Source organism: Rhincodon typus, chromosome 5, assembly GCF_021869965.1.
Source record: "Rhincodon typus isolate 14 chromosome 5, sRhiTyp1.1, whole genome shotgun sequence".
Classification (NCBI taxonomy): domain Eukaryota; kingdom Metazoa; phylum Chordata; class Chondrichthyes; order Orectolobiformes; family Rhincodontidae; genus Rhincodon; species Rhincodon typus.
The window spans coordinates 79,935,988-79,952,966 of NC_063336.1; the positions used below are offsets into that span (position 1 = coordinate 79,935,988).

Consider the following 16,979-nt stretch of genomic DNA (forward strand, 5'->3'; position numbering starts at 1 on the left):
AGCTTGTGAAGTCCACATTGATACCATTGGGCTGCAGGGTTCCCAAGCGAAATATGAGATGCTGTTCCTGCAACCTTCGGGTGGCATTGGTTTTGTGGAACCAAGCGGAGGCTTGGGGACCACTTTGCAGAACACCTACGCTCGGTTCTCACCAAACAACTGCACCTCCCAGTTGTGAACCACTTCAACTCCCCCTCCCACTCCTTGGACGACATGTCCATCCTGGGCCTCCTGCAGTGCCACAACGATGCCACCCGAAGTTTGCAGGAACAGCACCTCATATTTCGCTTGGGAACCCTGCAGCCCAATGGTATCAATGTGGACTTCACAAGCTTCAAAATCTCCCCTCCCCCAACTGCATCCCAAAACCAGCCCAGCTCATACCCGCCTCCCTAACCTGTCCTCCCACCTATCCACTCCTCCCACCTCAAGCCCAACCCCCATCTCCTACCTACTAGCCTCATCCCACCTCCTTGACCTGTCCGTCCTCCCTGGACTGACCTATCCCCTCCCTAACTCCCTACCTACACACACCTTTACTAGCTCCAACCCCGCCTCCTTGACCTGTCTGTCTCCTCTCCACCTATCTTCTCCTTTATACATCTCCTATCCGCCTCCCCCTTTCTCCCTATTTATTTCAGAATCCCCTTCCCCTCCCCCATTTCTGAAGAAGGGTCTAGACGCGAAACATCAGCTTTCCTGCTCCTCTGATGCTGCTTGGCCTGCTGTGTTCATCCAGCTGTACACCTTGTTGTCTCAGATTCTCTAGCATCGGCAGTTCCTACTATCTCTGTTCCATGTACTTTACAGGACAGCAGTCAAAAAAAAGTTTGATGCTGAATTACAAGATTAGAATCATAGAATGCGTGATCAAAAACTGGCCAAAACCATACATTTGAAGCAGCTTTATAAAAGAAACGTAGGAACTCAGGAACACAGGAACTCAGCCCCTCAAGCCTTTTCTTTCATTCAATGACATCATGGCTGATCTGTGGTCGAACTCAATATACCTGTCTTTGCCTCATATCCCTTAATATCTGTGTTTAACAAAAAATAATCTATCTCAGATTTTAAATTGATATTAAGATGTGGAGAGATTTCCAGAAAGAACTACAGTGTTTTAGGATCAAACAGCTAAAAGTGTGGAGCGATGAAAATCAGGAATGTGCAAGAAGCCAAAATTGGAGGAACACAGAGACCTGAAACAGATGTAGGGCCAGAGGAGTTTACTGAGATAGGGAGGGGCAGAGGCTATGGAGGGATTTGGAGGTAAAGATGTGAATTTTAAAATTGAGGCAGTGCCTAACTGGTAGACAAATATAGGGGTGATCATGAATAGAATATTTTATTTAATAGAGGAACAAGAAGGTAATTTGTAAGTATAAAGTAGTACAAGTGTGTTAGTTATGTTGATGAAGTATCCTAACTGATTCAATTAACAGTGACTAAGTTGTAGTTCAGTACGAGGAAGAATAAGGTACAGAATTTAGCTCAGATCTAAAAACTACACAGAATCAACGAAACACAAGAATATCTTCCTCAATAATAATGATTTTGTTTTGCTACTACAATTCTATCATTGCTTGTAGTCAAAATTTTCATCATTAACAGAACAGTAACTTGATTTCAGAATTTGCATTAAATGGGTTATTGAATTGAATTAGCTTTATTGTTATAGAGTCGTAGAGTCATGGAGTGATATAGCCCTTTGGCCCAAACTAGTCCGTGCTGACCATGGTGCCCACTCAGCTAGTTCCAGTTGCTTGGATTTGGTCCATATCCCTCTAAACCCTTCCCATCCATGTACTTATCCAAATGTTTTTTCAATGTTGCTATTGTACCTGCCTCAACCACTTTCTCTGCCAGCTCATTCTGTATACGCAGTACTCTTTGCATGAAGAAGTTGCTCCTCAGGTCCTTCTTAAATTTTTCCTATCTCACCTTAAATCTATGTCCTCTAGTTTTCAATTCCCCATCCCTGGGAAAAAGTCTGTATGCATTTGTTCTATCTATGCTCCTCATGATTTTATACACCTAATAAGGTCACCTCTCATTCTACTACTTTCCAAGGAATAAAGTTCTGTACTGACTAACCTCTCCCTATAATTCAGGCTTACTAGTCCTGGAAACATCCTCGTAAATTTTCTTTGCACACTTTTTAGTTTACCTACGTCCTTCTTATAACAGGGTGACAAAAACTGTACACAATACACCAAGTGCGGCCTCACCAATGATAGTAATATAATGTCCCAACTCCTATACTCAATGCTTCGACCGATGAAGGCCAGCATGAAAAAATGTCTTCTTCACCACCCTGTCTACCTGTGACGCCACTTTTAACAAACTATGTACTTGTACTCCGGTCCCTCTGTTCCAAACACTCCTCAGGACCTTACCATTTACTGTATAAGTCTATCTTGGTTTGACTTTCCATAGTGCAACACCTCACACGTATCTGTTTTGAATTGCATTTGCCTATCCTCAGCTCACTTTCCCATCTGATCAAGATCCCTCTAATTTTGGTAACCTTCTGTGCTATCAACGATACCTCCTAATTTTGTATCATCCGCAAACTTACTAATCATGCCTTGTGTATTCACGTCCAGATCATTTATGTAAATAACAACTAACAAAGGTCCCAGCACCGACCCCTGTGGCAAACCACTACTCAGAGGCCTCCTGTCTGAGAAACAACCTTCAACAATCATCCTCTGCTTCCTACCATCGAGCCAATTTTAAATCCAATTGGCCAGATCTCCCTGGATCCCATTCAACCTAACATTTATAACTAGCCTGCCCTGCGGGACCTTGTAGAAGGCCTTACTAAAATCCATTTGGACAAAATCCACTGCCCTACCCTCGTCCATCCTCTTGGTTACCTCTTCGAAAAACTCTAAAAAATTTGTCAGACATGACTTTTGACAATCTTGACGATCCAAATGTTGGTTGATCCTGTCCCTCAGTATCCTGTCAAATAACTTGCCTCCTACTGATGTCAGGCTCACTGGTCTGTCGTTCCCTGGCTTGTCTTTGCTACCTTTCTTAAACAATAGAACAACATTACCCACCCTTCAGTCTTCCAGAACTTCACCAGTGGCTAAAGATCTCTGCAAGGGCCTCTGCAATTTCTTCCCTAGCCTCCCACAATATCCAAGTATGGACTTGATCAGGCCCAGGGCATTTATCCACCTGAATTCATAGAATCCATAGAATCCCTACAGTGTGGAAGCAAGCCATTAGGCCTATCGAGTCTACACCGAACTTCTGAAGAGCTTCCCACACATACCCACCCCCTACCCTATCCCTGCATTTCTCACCATAGTCACAATGGGCAATTTAGCATAGCCAATCCACCTAACCTGCACATCTTTGGACTGTGGGAGGAAACCGGAGCACTCAGAGGAAACCCATGCAGACATGGGGAGAATGTGCAAATCCACCCAGACAGTCGCACTTTGAGGCTGCAACCGCCTTTCTAGTTCCAGCTGTGAACATTTAATTCTTTTGTACGCGAGATTAAATGTTTACTGGTGATTTAGAAAGTCAAATAGTTTGATAGTTTTCTTGACATTTTTGTGAAAAATCTATTTGATTGAGTTCAATTCAGTATTACAAGAACACAGCCTTTGTTGAACTCAATTGACTTAACACTAATATGCAACTTCAAAGATTAAAATATGTCCATTTGTTTTTTAATCAGCTTTTAGAGTAGTATGGCAGTATGGGTTCCTATTTTCTTGACATTTTAGATGTGGTTATGTAAATATAATGTACAACATAATGTACAGCTGGTTAGCAACTAGGATTAAAGCTGTTCACTCTTCCTCTGTACTTTGCTGGGTCTGTCTCTGGGTCGTGTAATCTTTCTTTCCTTTTCCTATTGTTAACACGCTTTGTACATGTTTAAACAGTTAACATCCTGTCCTTGACATTATGCCACGTAATACCACATGCAAATACTTTCATCTGCTATTTGCTGTGGATGTGCCCACACAGTTGAGACAAACAGGTTTAGTATCTGCACTTGTTAAACAAACTTATAGTCACACTGCACCATAAATTAACTAAAATATGGCAAGGCCTTTCACAGGAGCGTTACATTAAAAAAATGACAACATGTCGTACGAGACGATATTAGGTTAGATGACCTAATATCAATTATGTCAATTAAGACAAATCTTCAAGGAAGAAAATGAGGTAGAGAAGTGTAGGGAGGGTATTCTGGAGCTTAGGGCAATTGAATGCACAGACCCCAAAGGTGAGGTGATTAAAATCAAGGATGCTGAAGAGGCTGACATTAGAGCAAGCACAGATATTTCAGTGTTTGTGGGTCTAGAGGAAATTACAGAGAAAGGGAACGGTGAAGCCATTGGAGGGATTTGATACATGGATGAGAATTTCAAAATCAGGACATTACTTAACTGCAAACCAACATGTGTGCGTAATGTTGTCTGACAGTTTGAAGGATGGAGTGCTACAGAGTTGGAAGTGCTGCCTTTTGATGCAATTTTACACTGAGGGCCCACTTGCCTTCACAGGTAGAAGTAAAAAAATTCCACGTGCTGTTTCGAAGAAGAGTACGGGCGTTTTCTCTGTTGCTTTCACTATTAGATCCCTTTCAACAAACATTACAGATATTTTCAAAATCAACCTGTTCAGAGATGTTATTACACACTTCTAAAGCAGGTGGTACTTAAGCCTGGACTTCCTGATTCATAGGAAGGAACGTTACCACAGCATCTTACCAGTTATATTGTTGGCTGTGGGAGCTTGCTAGCTATGACATAAATTGGCAGTTGTATTTTCAACACTGCAACAATGACTGTACTTCAAAAGCACATTATTATTGCACCGCAAGGCATCCTGAGCTCATGCAAAATATATGTTCTTTCTTCTTAAACTGTGAGGTAAGACAAGGTAACCCATGTTTAAACAGGTTTAAATTATACTTTTAGGCTTCCATTTTGGGATCTGACTTTGTCCAGTAGTAGACTTGTGTTAGGCAATCCTTTTTCACACAAAGTGTGATCAGCATCTGGTACAAGATTATAGAGGAAAATAAACATTTTCTGTGGCTTTTCTGTAAAATCCCTGCATGAATATACCCTGTCTGATTTTGAAGCGGGAGGAAATGCTAAAATTGAGTGCTTTTTTAAACCAAATCAAGCAAGGTCTAATTATGATGCAAACTACTTTATTCAGGAGCTGACCTTGTTTGCTGAAATGATTAAATGTCACAGATCCAACTAAACTCAATGTAACTAGACTGAAGGTTACTGGCAAACCACCTCCCATTTGCACGTGGTCCATTGCAGATTGATTGCTTCATGTTTTTACTGACCTAAACATCAAAGATTTGCCATTCTGGAAGCTTTCCTTGATGTGTGGGACTCTGTTACATGAAAAAGGAATGACTTTCATTTTATAATATTGAAGGATCCTTAAGTATTTTATTGTCAATGAAGTACTTTTTAAAGCGCACTCACTGTTGTGGTCTTGGAAACATGGAAGCCAGTTAAGTACAGCAAACTTCCACAAACTGCTTTGTGGTAATGAACCCAGAGGAAGTACAGTTAAGGTGTATCTCAGTACATGTGACAATAATGAATCAGATCAAATCAAGATCTCCCTCAAAATTGAGGCCAAGTGCCAAGTTTTTTAATTGTGTTTGAACAATTTCAGTATTTGAAGAAAGGGACTGGACGCATTTTTCATTTCAGTGGAAAAATTGCAAGTCAAATGAAGTGGCCTATAGAAAACTGGACACTGCTAATGCAGAACACAATACCAGCCAAAGCTGTGAGGTTTATGCCATGTTTTTGGAGAAGAATTTCACAGATTATAAAGTGACTATTCTCATTGGTTATGATTTGGTCCTGAAGCTTACAGACAGACATTTTGAAACCTTTGTAAGCAGCTCAAGCAGACTTACAAGAGTCTGAGAGGGCAAAACAACTGATGGCTGCAGACACTTAAAGTAAACGCCATGTATGAAAGTCTCATGAAGATAATTCACCTTGAAGAATGTCAATTTTTTTTTCCTATTATGATATGTGCAGAAAACCAAAAGTTTTAAAAACCTAGATAAGTAGCTCGTGTGACTGTTGATTACAAGCTTGTCCACAAATCCTTATCCGAATGAAAACCCTTTTACCTTCACACCCACAAAGCTAAGGAGGACAGAGTTGGAGGCTGAAAGCAAGGTGAACATCTAGGGTCAAGAATTGATGCTGGGAACACTGTCGAGTTAACCACATCAAGCTCCCATAAATTGTGTTGTAATAATGACCAGAAAGTATAGTTTTAGTGATGTGAGTCGACAGATAAATGTTGGCACGGACACTGGAGAGGACATCCATGCTGTTCTTTAAAATAAAACTACTGCACCACACTAGAACGTTAGTCTTAATTCTGTCCATTTGTTTGTGGAGTGGCATTTGAATGTAATTTCTTTTATTTGAATTAAGAATAGTATGCATTGGGCCAAAGCTGACACCACTAGAGAATCAATAGTGTAAAACTTGGCACCAAATAAGCTACTGAGATTTTTTTTTTAAACATTATTTTGTTTCTCATCTTAAGGTGTGGAAATTCCAACTTCACTTCATGCTTGCAAAATTTAGTTATCCTCTTAGTTTACCATGAAGTCAATGTTCTTATCAGTTGACTTAAATTCCTCTAAATGTTTAAAATTTTACTGAGATTATCAGTGCATCATCTATGAAAGTGAAAATTTGCGCAAAATTTATTGATTACGTTCTGTTTACAATCTTTTGTGAGAATCAGTGGATAGAAAATGAAACAAAAGCAACAGCTGTAATCAAAGGACTAGAAATTTCAGTTTATTTCGGAGGATTAGTTAATAATTATTTCTAGTAGTATTAATGTAATGAGATCTCAGTTACCTGTAAGAATAATAGGGTGGTAATGGTAAGGCATTTTAACTTTCCAAACATAGACTGGGACTCCCATACTGTTAAGGGGTGGGATGGAAAGGAACTTGTGAAGCGTGTACAAGAACATTTTCTTCTTCAGTATGCGAATGTACCTACGAGAGGATGAGCAAAACCTGACCTTATCTTGGGAAATAAGGCAAGGCAAGTGGGGGCACTTTGGGGCAAATGACCATAATCCTATTATTTTTAAAATAGTTATGGAAAAGGATAGACTTCTTTTGGAGAAGTCCAAAAGTTAAAGTTCTAAATTGGAGGAAGGCCAGTTTTGACGTTATTAGGCAAGAACTTTCAAATGTTGATTGGGGCAGATATTCACAGGTAAAGAGATTGCTGGAAAGTGGGAAGCCTTCAAAAATGATATAATGAGAGCCCAGAGACAGTGAGTTCCTGTTAGAGTGAAGGGGCCTCCTATCTGTGGAACTGCAGGAGATGGGTGAGATACCAAACAAATATTTTGCATCAGTGTTTACTGTAGAGAAGGATATGGAAGCTAGAGAACTTGAGGAAATAAGTGGTGATATCTTGAAAAGTGTCCATTTTACAGAGGAGGGGGTGCTAAATGTTTTAAAATGCATAAATGTGGGAACCTAAGGAAGTGATTGCTGGGCCCTTTGCTGAGATATCGATAGCCACGGGTAAGGTGCTGGAAGATTGGAGGTTGCTAACGTGGTGCCATTATTTAAGAAAGGAAAAGCCTTTCTGGCCTGCAAGGTCAGGTTATTATTGTGTCTGCGTAATAGGATCCAGAATGTTGGACATATTGCAAATTGACTTGTGTCAGCTAATATATACCTAAAGTTGTGGCATGGTGGCTCAGTGGATAGCACTGCTGTCTCACAGTGCTGGGGACCTGGGTTTGATTCCAGCCTTGGGAGCTGTCTGTGTGGAGTTTGTACATTCTCCTTGTGTCTGTGTGGGTTTCCTCTGGGTGCTCTGCTTTCTTCCCACAGTCTAAAGATGTGCAGGTTAGGTCAATTGCCTATGCTAAATTGCCCATGGTATCTAGGGTGGGAAATGCCGAGACAGGGTAGGGTGTGGGTCTGGGTGGGAAGCTCTTCGGAAGGTTGTTGTGGACTTGATGGCCTGAATGGCCTGATTCCACACTGTAGGGATTCTATAGACTGGTGAGCCTGATACCAAGGGTGGGTAAGTTGTTGGAAAGGATTCTGAGGGACAGCATTTACATGTATTTGGAAAGGTAAGGACTAATTTGGGATAGTCAATGTGGCTTTGTGTGTGGGAAATTGTGTCTCACTAACTTGACTGCGTTTTTTGAAGAAGTGACAAAGAGGATTGATGAAGGCTAAGCGGTGGACATGGTCTATATGGACTTAATAAGGCTTTTGACAAGGTTCCGCATGGTAGACTGGTTATCAAGGTTAGATCACATAGAATACAGGGAGAACTAGCCATTTAGATACAAAATTGTCTCGAAGGTAGGAAACAAAGGGAGGTGTTGGAGGGTTGCTTTTTGAACCAGAACCCTGTGACTTAGTAGTGCACGACAAGGATTAGTGCTGGGTCCACTGCTTTTTGTAGTGGTGGAAGAGTGTTTTTCAGGCTGGAGATCCGTGGCTAATTGTGTTCCGCTGGGATCCGTACTGTGACCTCTGCTGTTTGTGATAAATATAAATGTCTTGAATGAAAATGTAGATGGGTGGTTAGTAAGTATGCAGATGATACAAAGATTGGTGAAGTTGTGGATAGTGTAGAAGTTTATCAAAGGATACAGTGGGATATGGATCAGTTGCAGAAATGGGCGGAGAAATGCCAGATAGATTTAATCTGGGTAAGTGTAAGGTGCTGCAGTTTGGGAGATGAAATGTTAAGGAAAAGTATACAATTAATGGCAGGACACTGACAGAGGGATCCTGGATTCAAGTCCATAGATCCCTGAAAGTGGCCATGCAGGTAGATAGGGTGGTAAAGAATGCATGTGGCATGCTTGCCCTTATTGGTCGGGGAATTGAGTACAAGAGCCAGGATGTCATGTTGCAGCTTTATAAGACTCTACAATGTGGAAACAGGCCATTCGGCCCGACAAGTCCATGCTGACCATGAGAGCATCCCATCCAGACCCATCCCCCTACAACCCACCTAATTTACACATCCCTGAACACTAAGGGCAATTTAGCATGGCCAATCCATGGCAGCAGCTATGTCAACATTGGTAGCATCATGGACAGATGTGGCTGCTGCTCAGGTTGATGTGCTGTCAACGGGTGTGTCATCTTTTGTCGATTTGGTGCACCAGAGCCAGCTAGATAGGTGTCAGTAATCGGAGGATTGAACCCTCTAATGGTGGAGGATAGTCACAGGTTGTCACAGAGACACCCCCACCACGGACCATTGAGCAACCATAAAGCTTCCTTTGCCATTTCCCACACCCGAGAGAACTGCTGAGAGGGAGCCTGGCTGTATTCCTGGAAGTTTAGCCATTGGGTTGGGGGTGCAATCTGATCGTAGTAGAAGACCGATGGGATTTTGTGTATCCAATGTTAACTCTACACACACAGGCACTTGGCTCAAACCAGGATTGAAGAGAAGTGTGGATAGCAGAATTTGACTGAACTCGGGGAAATTCCAATGGATTTCTAAACCATTGCCTGAACCTCTCAGCCGTATCCACAGACCCAAAAATGTCAGCAGGGTTGTGGTAAGTGATCGTTTAGTAGCTAGTCAATCTGCTCTGTCTCTGATCATTCAGAATATTCCATGGCAACAGGAAGACATCACATTTCCAGAGTGGCCTTTGTCTGCCATTTTAAAAGGTCTCCTGTTTCTCAACTCGTTTCCAGAGGGCTGGTAAAATCTAGCTCGACATGCTTAAAAAATATTTAATTAGCCTAATTAGATGTATAATGAAAGGTACAGCATAAATAACTCTTTATTTAGATAGATTTCTTGATATAAATTGGGAAACAATGGCAATATGTAAGAAAGACATGTCAATTGCCATCCATTCTTGGCTCTTCCTCTTCCTCACTTACATTCTAATTTCTTGCAAAATCGCCCATGCAAGTTCTGACTTGTGCACCAATGACTCCTAGTTCTATCTCTCTACTAGTTCTCTTCAAACTCCTTTGCCGCCAACCCCAACCCCCATCTCCCCGCGAACTACTACTGGATCGTTGGATTGTTTTTCTGATCATCCAGTCCTACATATAATGTCTGCCACTAAAGCATTAGGAAAAACTAACCCTTCAGTCCTCAACCCAAATATCATACATTAGTCACCAACTGCAACTTTATTCAACTTTATTCACTCTTGGTCGCAATTTAGGTTGACTCAGACAAGTTGTAATGTTGACATCCCGGTTTGGCTCCAGTCTTACATATTCTCTGATCACAATGGCCACTTACTTTGTACACATCAGCATACTGAGTGTATGTCAGAGCATTTTATTGGTCGAATAACATTTATGAACATTATAAAGTTGTGAAAGGTGCCATATAAATGCAAGTTATTTCTTTTTAATTCCAAAAAGTGCTGGGAATTTTGTCGGCCTTTAAAGGTTAACTTGCTGGCCAATCGGCACTTATGCCTCTAGTAGTGTAAATTCATGTGATTATTTGAAACTTGGCAACCTTGCATTTGTTCTGATGGATGCAACAATAAAGTCTTCAGCAATGTGTCTTTCTTTTCAGCAATGTCTGAGTTCTGTACCACTAAATAATTACTTTAAAGATGTTTTAGGAAAGGAAATGTTTCTTAGTTATGAAATATTGGAAGGGGGAAGGTATGATTTTAAATTACTCATCATTGGAAGATTGCATTTAAACAACCTGGAAAATAAAATTCACTATTTGTTCCGGAACTGTTATAAAATGGGAAATGCCTACAATGGTTATGGGATATCCACACAGCAGGACCAGCTAGGAGGCAAGCATTTTTACACTAGTGTGAGAGGGGAATTTAAGGAATACGGGGGAGATGTGCAGAAGGTGGAACTGAATTTGAAGATCAGCCACAACTTTTTTGAATGGTGGAGCAGACTCAAAGGGCTGAATGGTCTACTCTGATGCTTATTTTTTATGTTCTTGTGCAGGGATCAAGGATAATCATTTATTTTGAAGTACTGACAGGGCGAGAATGGTGATCAAGTGGATCCTTGGTCTCAGAGCCATGTGGATATTTTTGATCACTTCTCGGAGCCATGTGGACTTTTTTGTTCACTTGACTGTCACAAGATGTGGGTTTCTCAGAGGACTGTAGCAAGGAAGCATGTGTTCAAATGCCTTTGCCAGTGGCTTTAGTGCCCAAGAGAACTTGAGTTTGCTGGAATCTTTGGAAACAGAGTTGTTTTTGTTTCTTTGGAACTATCTGATGCCACAGCTACACTTCTACTGGCTCATTATTAAAGGAGCAGAAAAATCTTTAACTGGAATTTTAAAAATTAGACTTAAACATTTCTATTGCAGAGAAGCATGTGTATGCTAATCAGTCCCTGAAGCCTGTTACACTGGTTGATATGATCAACATTGTTCTATATCTTAAGTCCATTTGCTCACCTTGGTTCCCTACCTCTTAATACCCTTATCAAACAAAGGTTGTCTATTTCAGTTTTTAATTTTCCAATTGACCTCCAAATTCAACAACATTTTACAGGATTGCTCTTCTAAAGTAGTCCAACATTCAATAGATGCAACGAGAAACAGAAATGTCAAACATCTGCGTTGGCCATCAATGTTCAACCTTTGTACTAAGCTGTTAAAGCATGCAACCACTCGTGAGATGCTGACCAAACCGGTTCTGTGGTGAACTCTATTAACCCATTGGGAATTATTTATTGCTTACTTTCCAAAGGCATACTGTTTATTTGCTTCACAGTTACTTATGGATTAACTATCTCCAACAACAGAACATCTTGTTTGGAATAGAGCCCTACACCTTGCAGTCTGTGGCAGTGCCTAAATAGCTATTAGCAAAAATAACACAAAATGTACAGGGAATTAGAAAGAGAGTGAGAAGACAGAACTGAGGCAAAATATGACAGTTTTATTTCTTAAAGTGTGCTTGAATGCCTGTTTGCCTTGGCTGATCTTATTTGAACCACATCCAACACTGTAACTCTGCACCACCTGTCCCTGATCTCCCAGGATCCTCCATTTCTCTGGCACTGTCCTGCATGACCCAACTACATTCACCTCCTCATCAATCAATATGCTTTTCTTCTGTAAATTCTCTGTCTAAACCCCACCCACACCATTCCATTTCCCTCTCCTTCACTTTAGACCCCCTGAATATCCCAGTTCTTCAATCATGCCTTTAGCTACTGGCATTTGGTTGGCTTTTCAGATTATCACTTAGATCTCCCTTTGAAGAACATTGGGACATTTTTCTGCCTCAAGGGGTCCGCATATATGAAAGTTATTCTTGTGAATGTATTTTTCATACATACAGGAGTTCCTGATGCCTGCTCATACTATCGGGTCTGACCAGATCATGACATCATGTCTGTCAGTAGCATATTCTGGCAGTTTATAGGCCTTCCTTCCTCAATTTAGGGGTGCCAGCTAATTAAGTGTCTAGCACTGGAGTTTCCTTCCTATTCAGTTCGATTAATCTGGTGGGCTCTCGACATTGTAGCTTTTGAACCATGTCAGCCTAATAAAATGGTCTTCAGTAGGGTCTTGGCATATTTAAATTGTCCATAAGCTACCAATCCTTCTGTTGATATGCAATTTTGCATCTGCCCTACAACTTCAGCTTCATTCTTGATGCCTGGGGGGCAGTAAAAGTAGTTCAATGTTCAATAGATGCAACTAGAAACAGGAGTGTCAAACATCTGCGTGGGCCAACAATGTTCAACCTTTGTACGAAACTGTTAAAGCATGCAAACACTCGTGAGATGTAAAATTGTTTCCAAAGAGTTGGAAGGAAGAGGTATATTCTCACAGGAAGAAAAAAGTCATCAAGGGAATGACTAGATGTAAGTTCTTCACCCCCTAATGGAATGAATTACACACTTGATTTCAATATGTCTAGATGGCTGCTCCTTGGTCCTTGAGGCTGAAGAAGCTAACTTTCTCTTAAGCTTCAGAAAAATGATTCCAAACTCAATGAAATGGTAATCCTAAGTTTGCAGACACACATATAATACGTTCTTTCAAGATCACATTGGAAATGAAAAGTTTTTTTTCATAGAATCCCTACAGTGTGGAAACAGGCCATTTGTCTCAACAAGTCCACACCGCTCCTCCAAAGAGCAGCCCACCCAGACCCATTCCCCAACATTTCCCATGTCTAACCCACCTAACCTACATATCCCTAGGCACTTTGGGCAATTTAGCATGGCCAATCCACCTACCCTGCACATCTTTGGACTGTGGGAGGAAACCGGAGTACCCGGAGGAAACCACGCAGACACGGGGAGAATGTGCAAGCTCTACACAGACAGTCGCCCGAGGGTGGATTCGAACTCAGGTGCCTGGCGCTGTGAGGCAGCAGTGCTAACCACCATGCACATTAAAGATTAGAATTTTCTCCTCCCTGATGTGGTGCGAGTAACAGCGTGAAAGGTGAGAGAATGCGGTCATGGAATCATATAGTACACAATAAGCTACTACTACCTAGACAACTCCTACTTTCCTGCATTAGGCCTATAGTCTTGAATGTTTCACACTTCAAATACTCATACAAGGACATTTTAACTATTGTCATGTTTCCCACCTCGACTACCCTTTCAGGCAGTGCATTCCAGACCCCTACCACCCTCTGGAAGAAAAAGATTTTCTTCAATCCCCTCAATCTCCTACCTTTCATTCTAAAATTATGCTATAGTGGGAGTGAAAAGTTCTGATTCTTGACATGGAGACAAAAGTTTCCCAATTTTTCCTTGAGTCTTAATTAGTGACTTCAGCATCTCAATATTGAGTGTCAACTAGCTTATTTCCATTCATGTGCATTTCATTAAGGCCCCAACTCATCTTATTTATAAGCCACTTCCAGTTCTCCTCTCCATTAGGAATTATATGGTGCAAATTCCTGAATGTATGCCTGAGCAGGCACTAGTGACTGTGGCTTGCCAAATCTTTGTACTGGCCAATATGCAACTACTAGTTCACAGCACATCCATGGAAACTCCATGAATACATCCTCCTTGAACTTTTATCTTTGCAAGTCAATAGTAGCAATCCACCAGTTTCACCACATCATACCTGCTCTCATACTAACCCAAACAGCACTTCAGCCTTTCAACCCTTGACTTTGGAGTTCAGGAGCACCTACGAGTTGGGATTTGCATGCATTTGTAAGATTGCTTTCTGTGCAAGGACAGATATGTATTTCATGAATCTGCACAGGATGCATCTTATGACTGTTAGTTTGATTTCTTAACAGCCATTTGCTTTATGCTGATTTAGGGGCTGTCATCATCTGTCTACATCATATTGATTTCTTAGTGCGCACTCACTGACTTCAGAACTGACCTCGACTGCCAGTCATTGTGTGGCTCTCACTGCTTTCTCAGTCCATTGTACTCGGTTGAAGGCTGCTAGTTTCAATGGTTAGCATTGCCTTTTAGGACAGAGGGATGGTCAGACAGCTTGTAATAGTGCGTCTGGATGAAGCAGTGCTTGTCAAACTGAAATTGAGTCATAGCAGACAATATTCTAGCTCCTGGAAGCCATTGTTGCAAAAAAAAAACACACTTCAACTCACCAGAGCTAAAAGTCCTCTTTTCTGTAGCCACTGTGTGATAAAGATAGTCCTGTGAAGCCACATGGATAATAATAGTTTGAATGTGGCTCGACCACATCAAACAGTTGAGGCAAATAATGTAGATGCATTTAAAATGAAGCTAGATACATGCATGAGAGAGGACTGAATAGAAGGATATGCTGATAGGGTGAGATGAAGAGCAACATGAGGAGGCTCAGTTGGAGCATAAATAGTAACATATGCCAGTTGGCACAAGTGGCCTGTTCTTTGTTGTAAATTTTATACATTTCTACATACATCAGGCAGCTGGTGATGGTATGAAGTGCTAAGCAGTCAATTTACTAGTTTGAAAGGGGATGGACATGTCATTGTGTGGCTTTGTAGTACATCAATGTCAGACCAGCTACATTTGTTTGCAAGACAACAAGGTGCAGGGCTGGATGAGCACAGCAGGCCAAGCAGCATCATAGGAGCAGAAAGGCTGACGTTTCGGGCCTAGACCCTTCATCAGAAAAGGGGGAGGGGAAGGGGGTTCTGAAATAAATAGGGAGAGAGTGGGAGGCGGATAGAAGATGGATAGAGGAGAGGATAGGTGGAGAGGAAACAAACAGGTCGAAGAGGCGGGGATGGAGCCAGTAAAGGTGAGTGTAGGTGGGGAGTTAGGGAGGGGATAGGTCAGTCCAGGGAGGATGGACAGGTCAAGGGGGCGGGATGAGGTTAGTAGGTAGGAGATGGGGGTGCGGCTTGAGGTGGGAGGAGGGGATAGGTGGGAGGAAGAACAGGTTAGGGAGGCGGGGATGAGCTGGACTGGTTTTGGGATGCAGTAGGGGGAGGGGAGATTTTGAAACTTGTGAAATCCACATTGATACCATTGGGCTGCAGGGTTCCCAAGCGGAATATGAGTTGCAGTTCCTGTAACCTTCGGGTGGCATCGTTGTGGCACTGCAGGAGGCCCAGGATGGACATGTCGTCTAAGGAATGGGAGGGGGAGTTGAAATGGTTCGCGACTGGGAGGTGCAGTTGTTTATTGCGAACCGATGAAGGGTCCAGCTCATCCCCGCCTCCCTAACCTGTTCTTCCTCCCACCTATCCCCTCCTCCCACCTCAAGCCGCACCCCCATCTCCTACCTACTAACCTCATCCCGCCCCCTTGACCTGTCCATCCTCCCTGGACTGACCTATCCCCTCCCCAACTCCCCACCTACACTCACCTTTACTGGCTCCATCCCCGCCTCTTCGACCTGTTTGTTTCCTCTCCACCTATCCTCTCCTCTATCCATCTTTTATCCGCCTCCCACTCTCTCCCTATTTATTTCAGAACCCCCTTCCCCTCCCCCTTTTCTGATGAAGGGTCTAGGCCCGAAACGTCAGCCTTTCTGCTCCTATGATGCTGCTTGGCCTGCTGTGTTCATCCAGCCCTGCACCTTGTTGTCTCGGATTCTCCAGCATCAGCAGTTCCTAGTATCTCTGATTCAACATTTGTTTGCAGTTTGTGTGCCAAACACCTCTCCACCATCCTGTCCACAAATATCTCCGGGTCTGTCACAAAACAAAGAATGAACTTTTCTCCATGACATGTGTTCGGTAATAATAATGGAGCACTACAGAGTTAAGGCCAGTTCCTTCCTTGGAGCAAATGAAGTGATGTGCAATTGGATTTAAAATATGGCGCCTCTGATGTGAACATCAGATGACCCTGCAGCTGCGGGCACTTCTGCCTCTCCTGTCATAAAATTCCCTGAGAAGGGCACCCAAGGACCAAATTGTATAATGAATGAGGTGAAGACAGAAAGATTGTGAAAGAAACATCACTCCAAACAGTGGCAAATTGGGTGCCATGATTCTCACTTGATGAAACACTAACTGCAGATGGAAAAATTACACTCATCTATCTGCATTTGGGATGTGCATAGAAATGTGTAAAATTTACAACAAAGAACAGGCCACTTGGGCCAACTGGCACATGCTACTATTCATGCTCCAACTCTGTGTCCTCGTGTTGCTCTTCATCTCACCCTATCATCATATCCCTCTATTCTTTCCTCTCTCATGCGTTTATGTAACTTCATCTGAAATGTATCTACATTATTCGCCTCAACTACTTGAGTTGGTCCAGCCACATTCAAACTACTATTATCCATTTGACTTGCACAGGATTATCCTAATCACACAGTGGCTACAGAAAAGAAGATACTTAGCTCTGGTGAGTTAGAATGTCTGTTTTTGCAACAGTGGTTTCCATGAGCTGGGAATATTGTCTACCATGACTTAATTTCAGTTTGAAAAGCACTGCTTCATACAGACCTCCAATGAAATAGTAGCTGAACATCTTTGAGGAGATATGTAGTAAAAGTTTGCAT

The 16,979-nt window shown here is 42.0% G+C and overlaps 1 protein-coding gene across 1 annotated transcript in view; it reads left to right on the forward strand.

Moving 5' to 3' along the window:
• Positions 1-4,116: 4,116 nt before the first annotated feature.
• Positions 4,117-16,979, forward strand: part of lgsn (lengsin, lens protein with glutamine synthetase domain) — a 53,815-nt gene continuing 40,952 nt past the window's right edge. Inside the window, exons 1-2 of the mRNA XM_048597076.1 lie at positions 4,117-4,138; positions 5,683-5,909. Of these exons, the coding sequence (XP_048453033.1) occupies positions 4,117-4,138; positions 5,683-5,909 (249 nt within the window). The remainder of the gene's footprint in view (positions 4,139-5,682; positions 5,910-16,979) is intronic.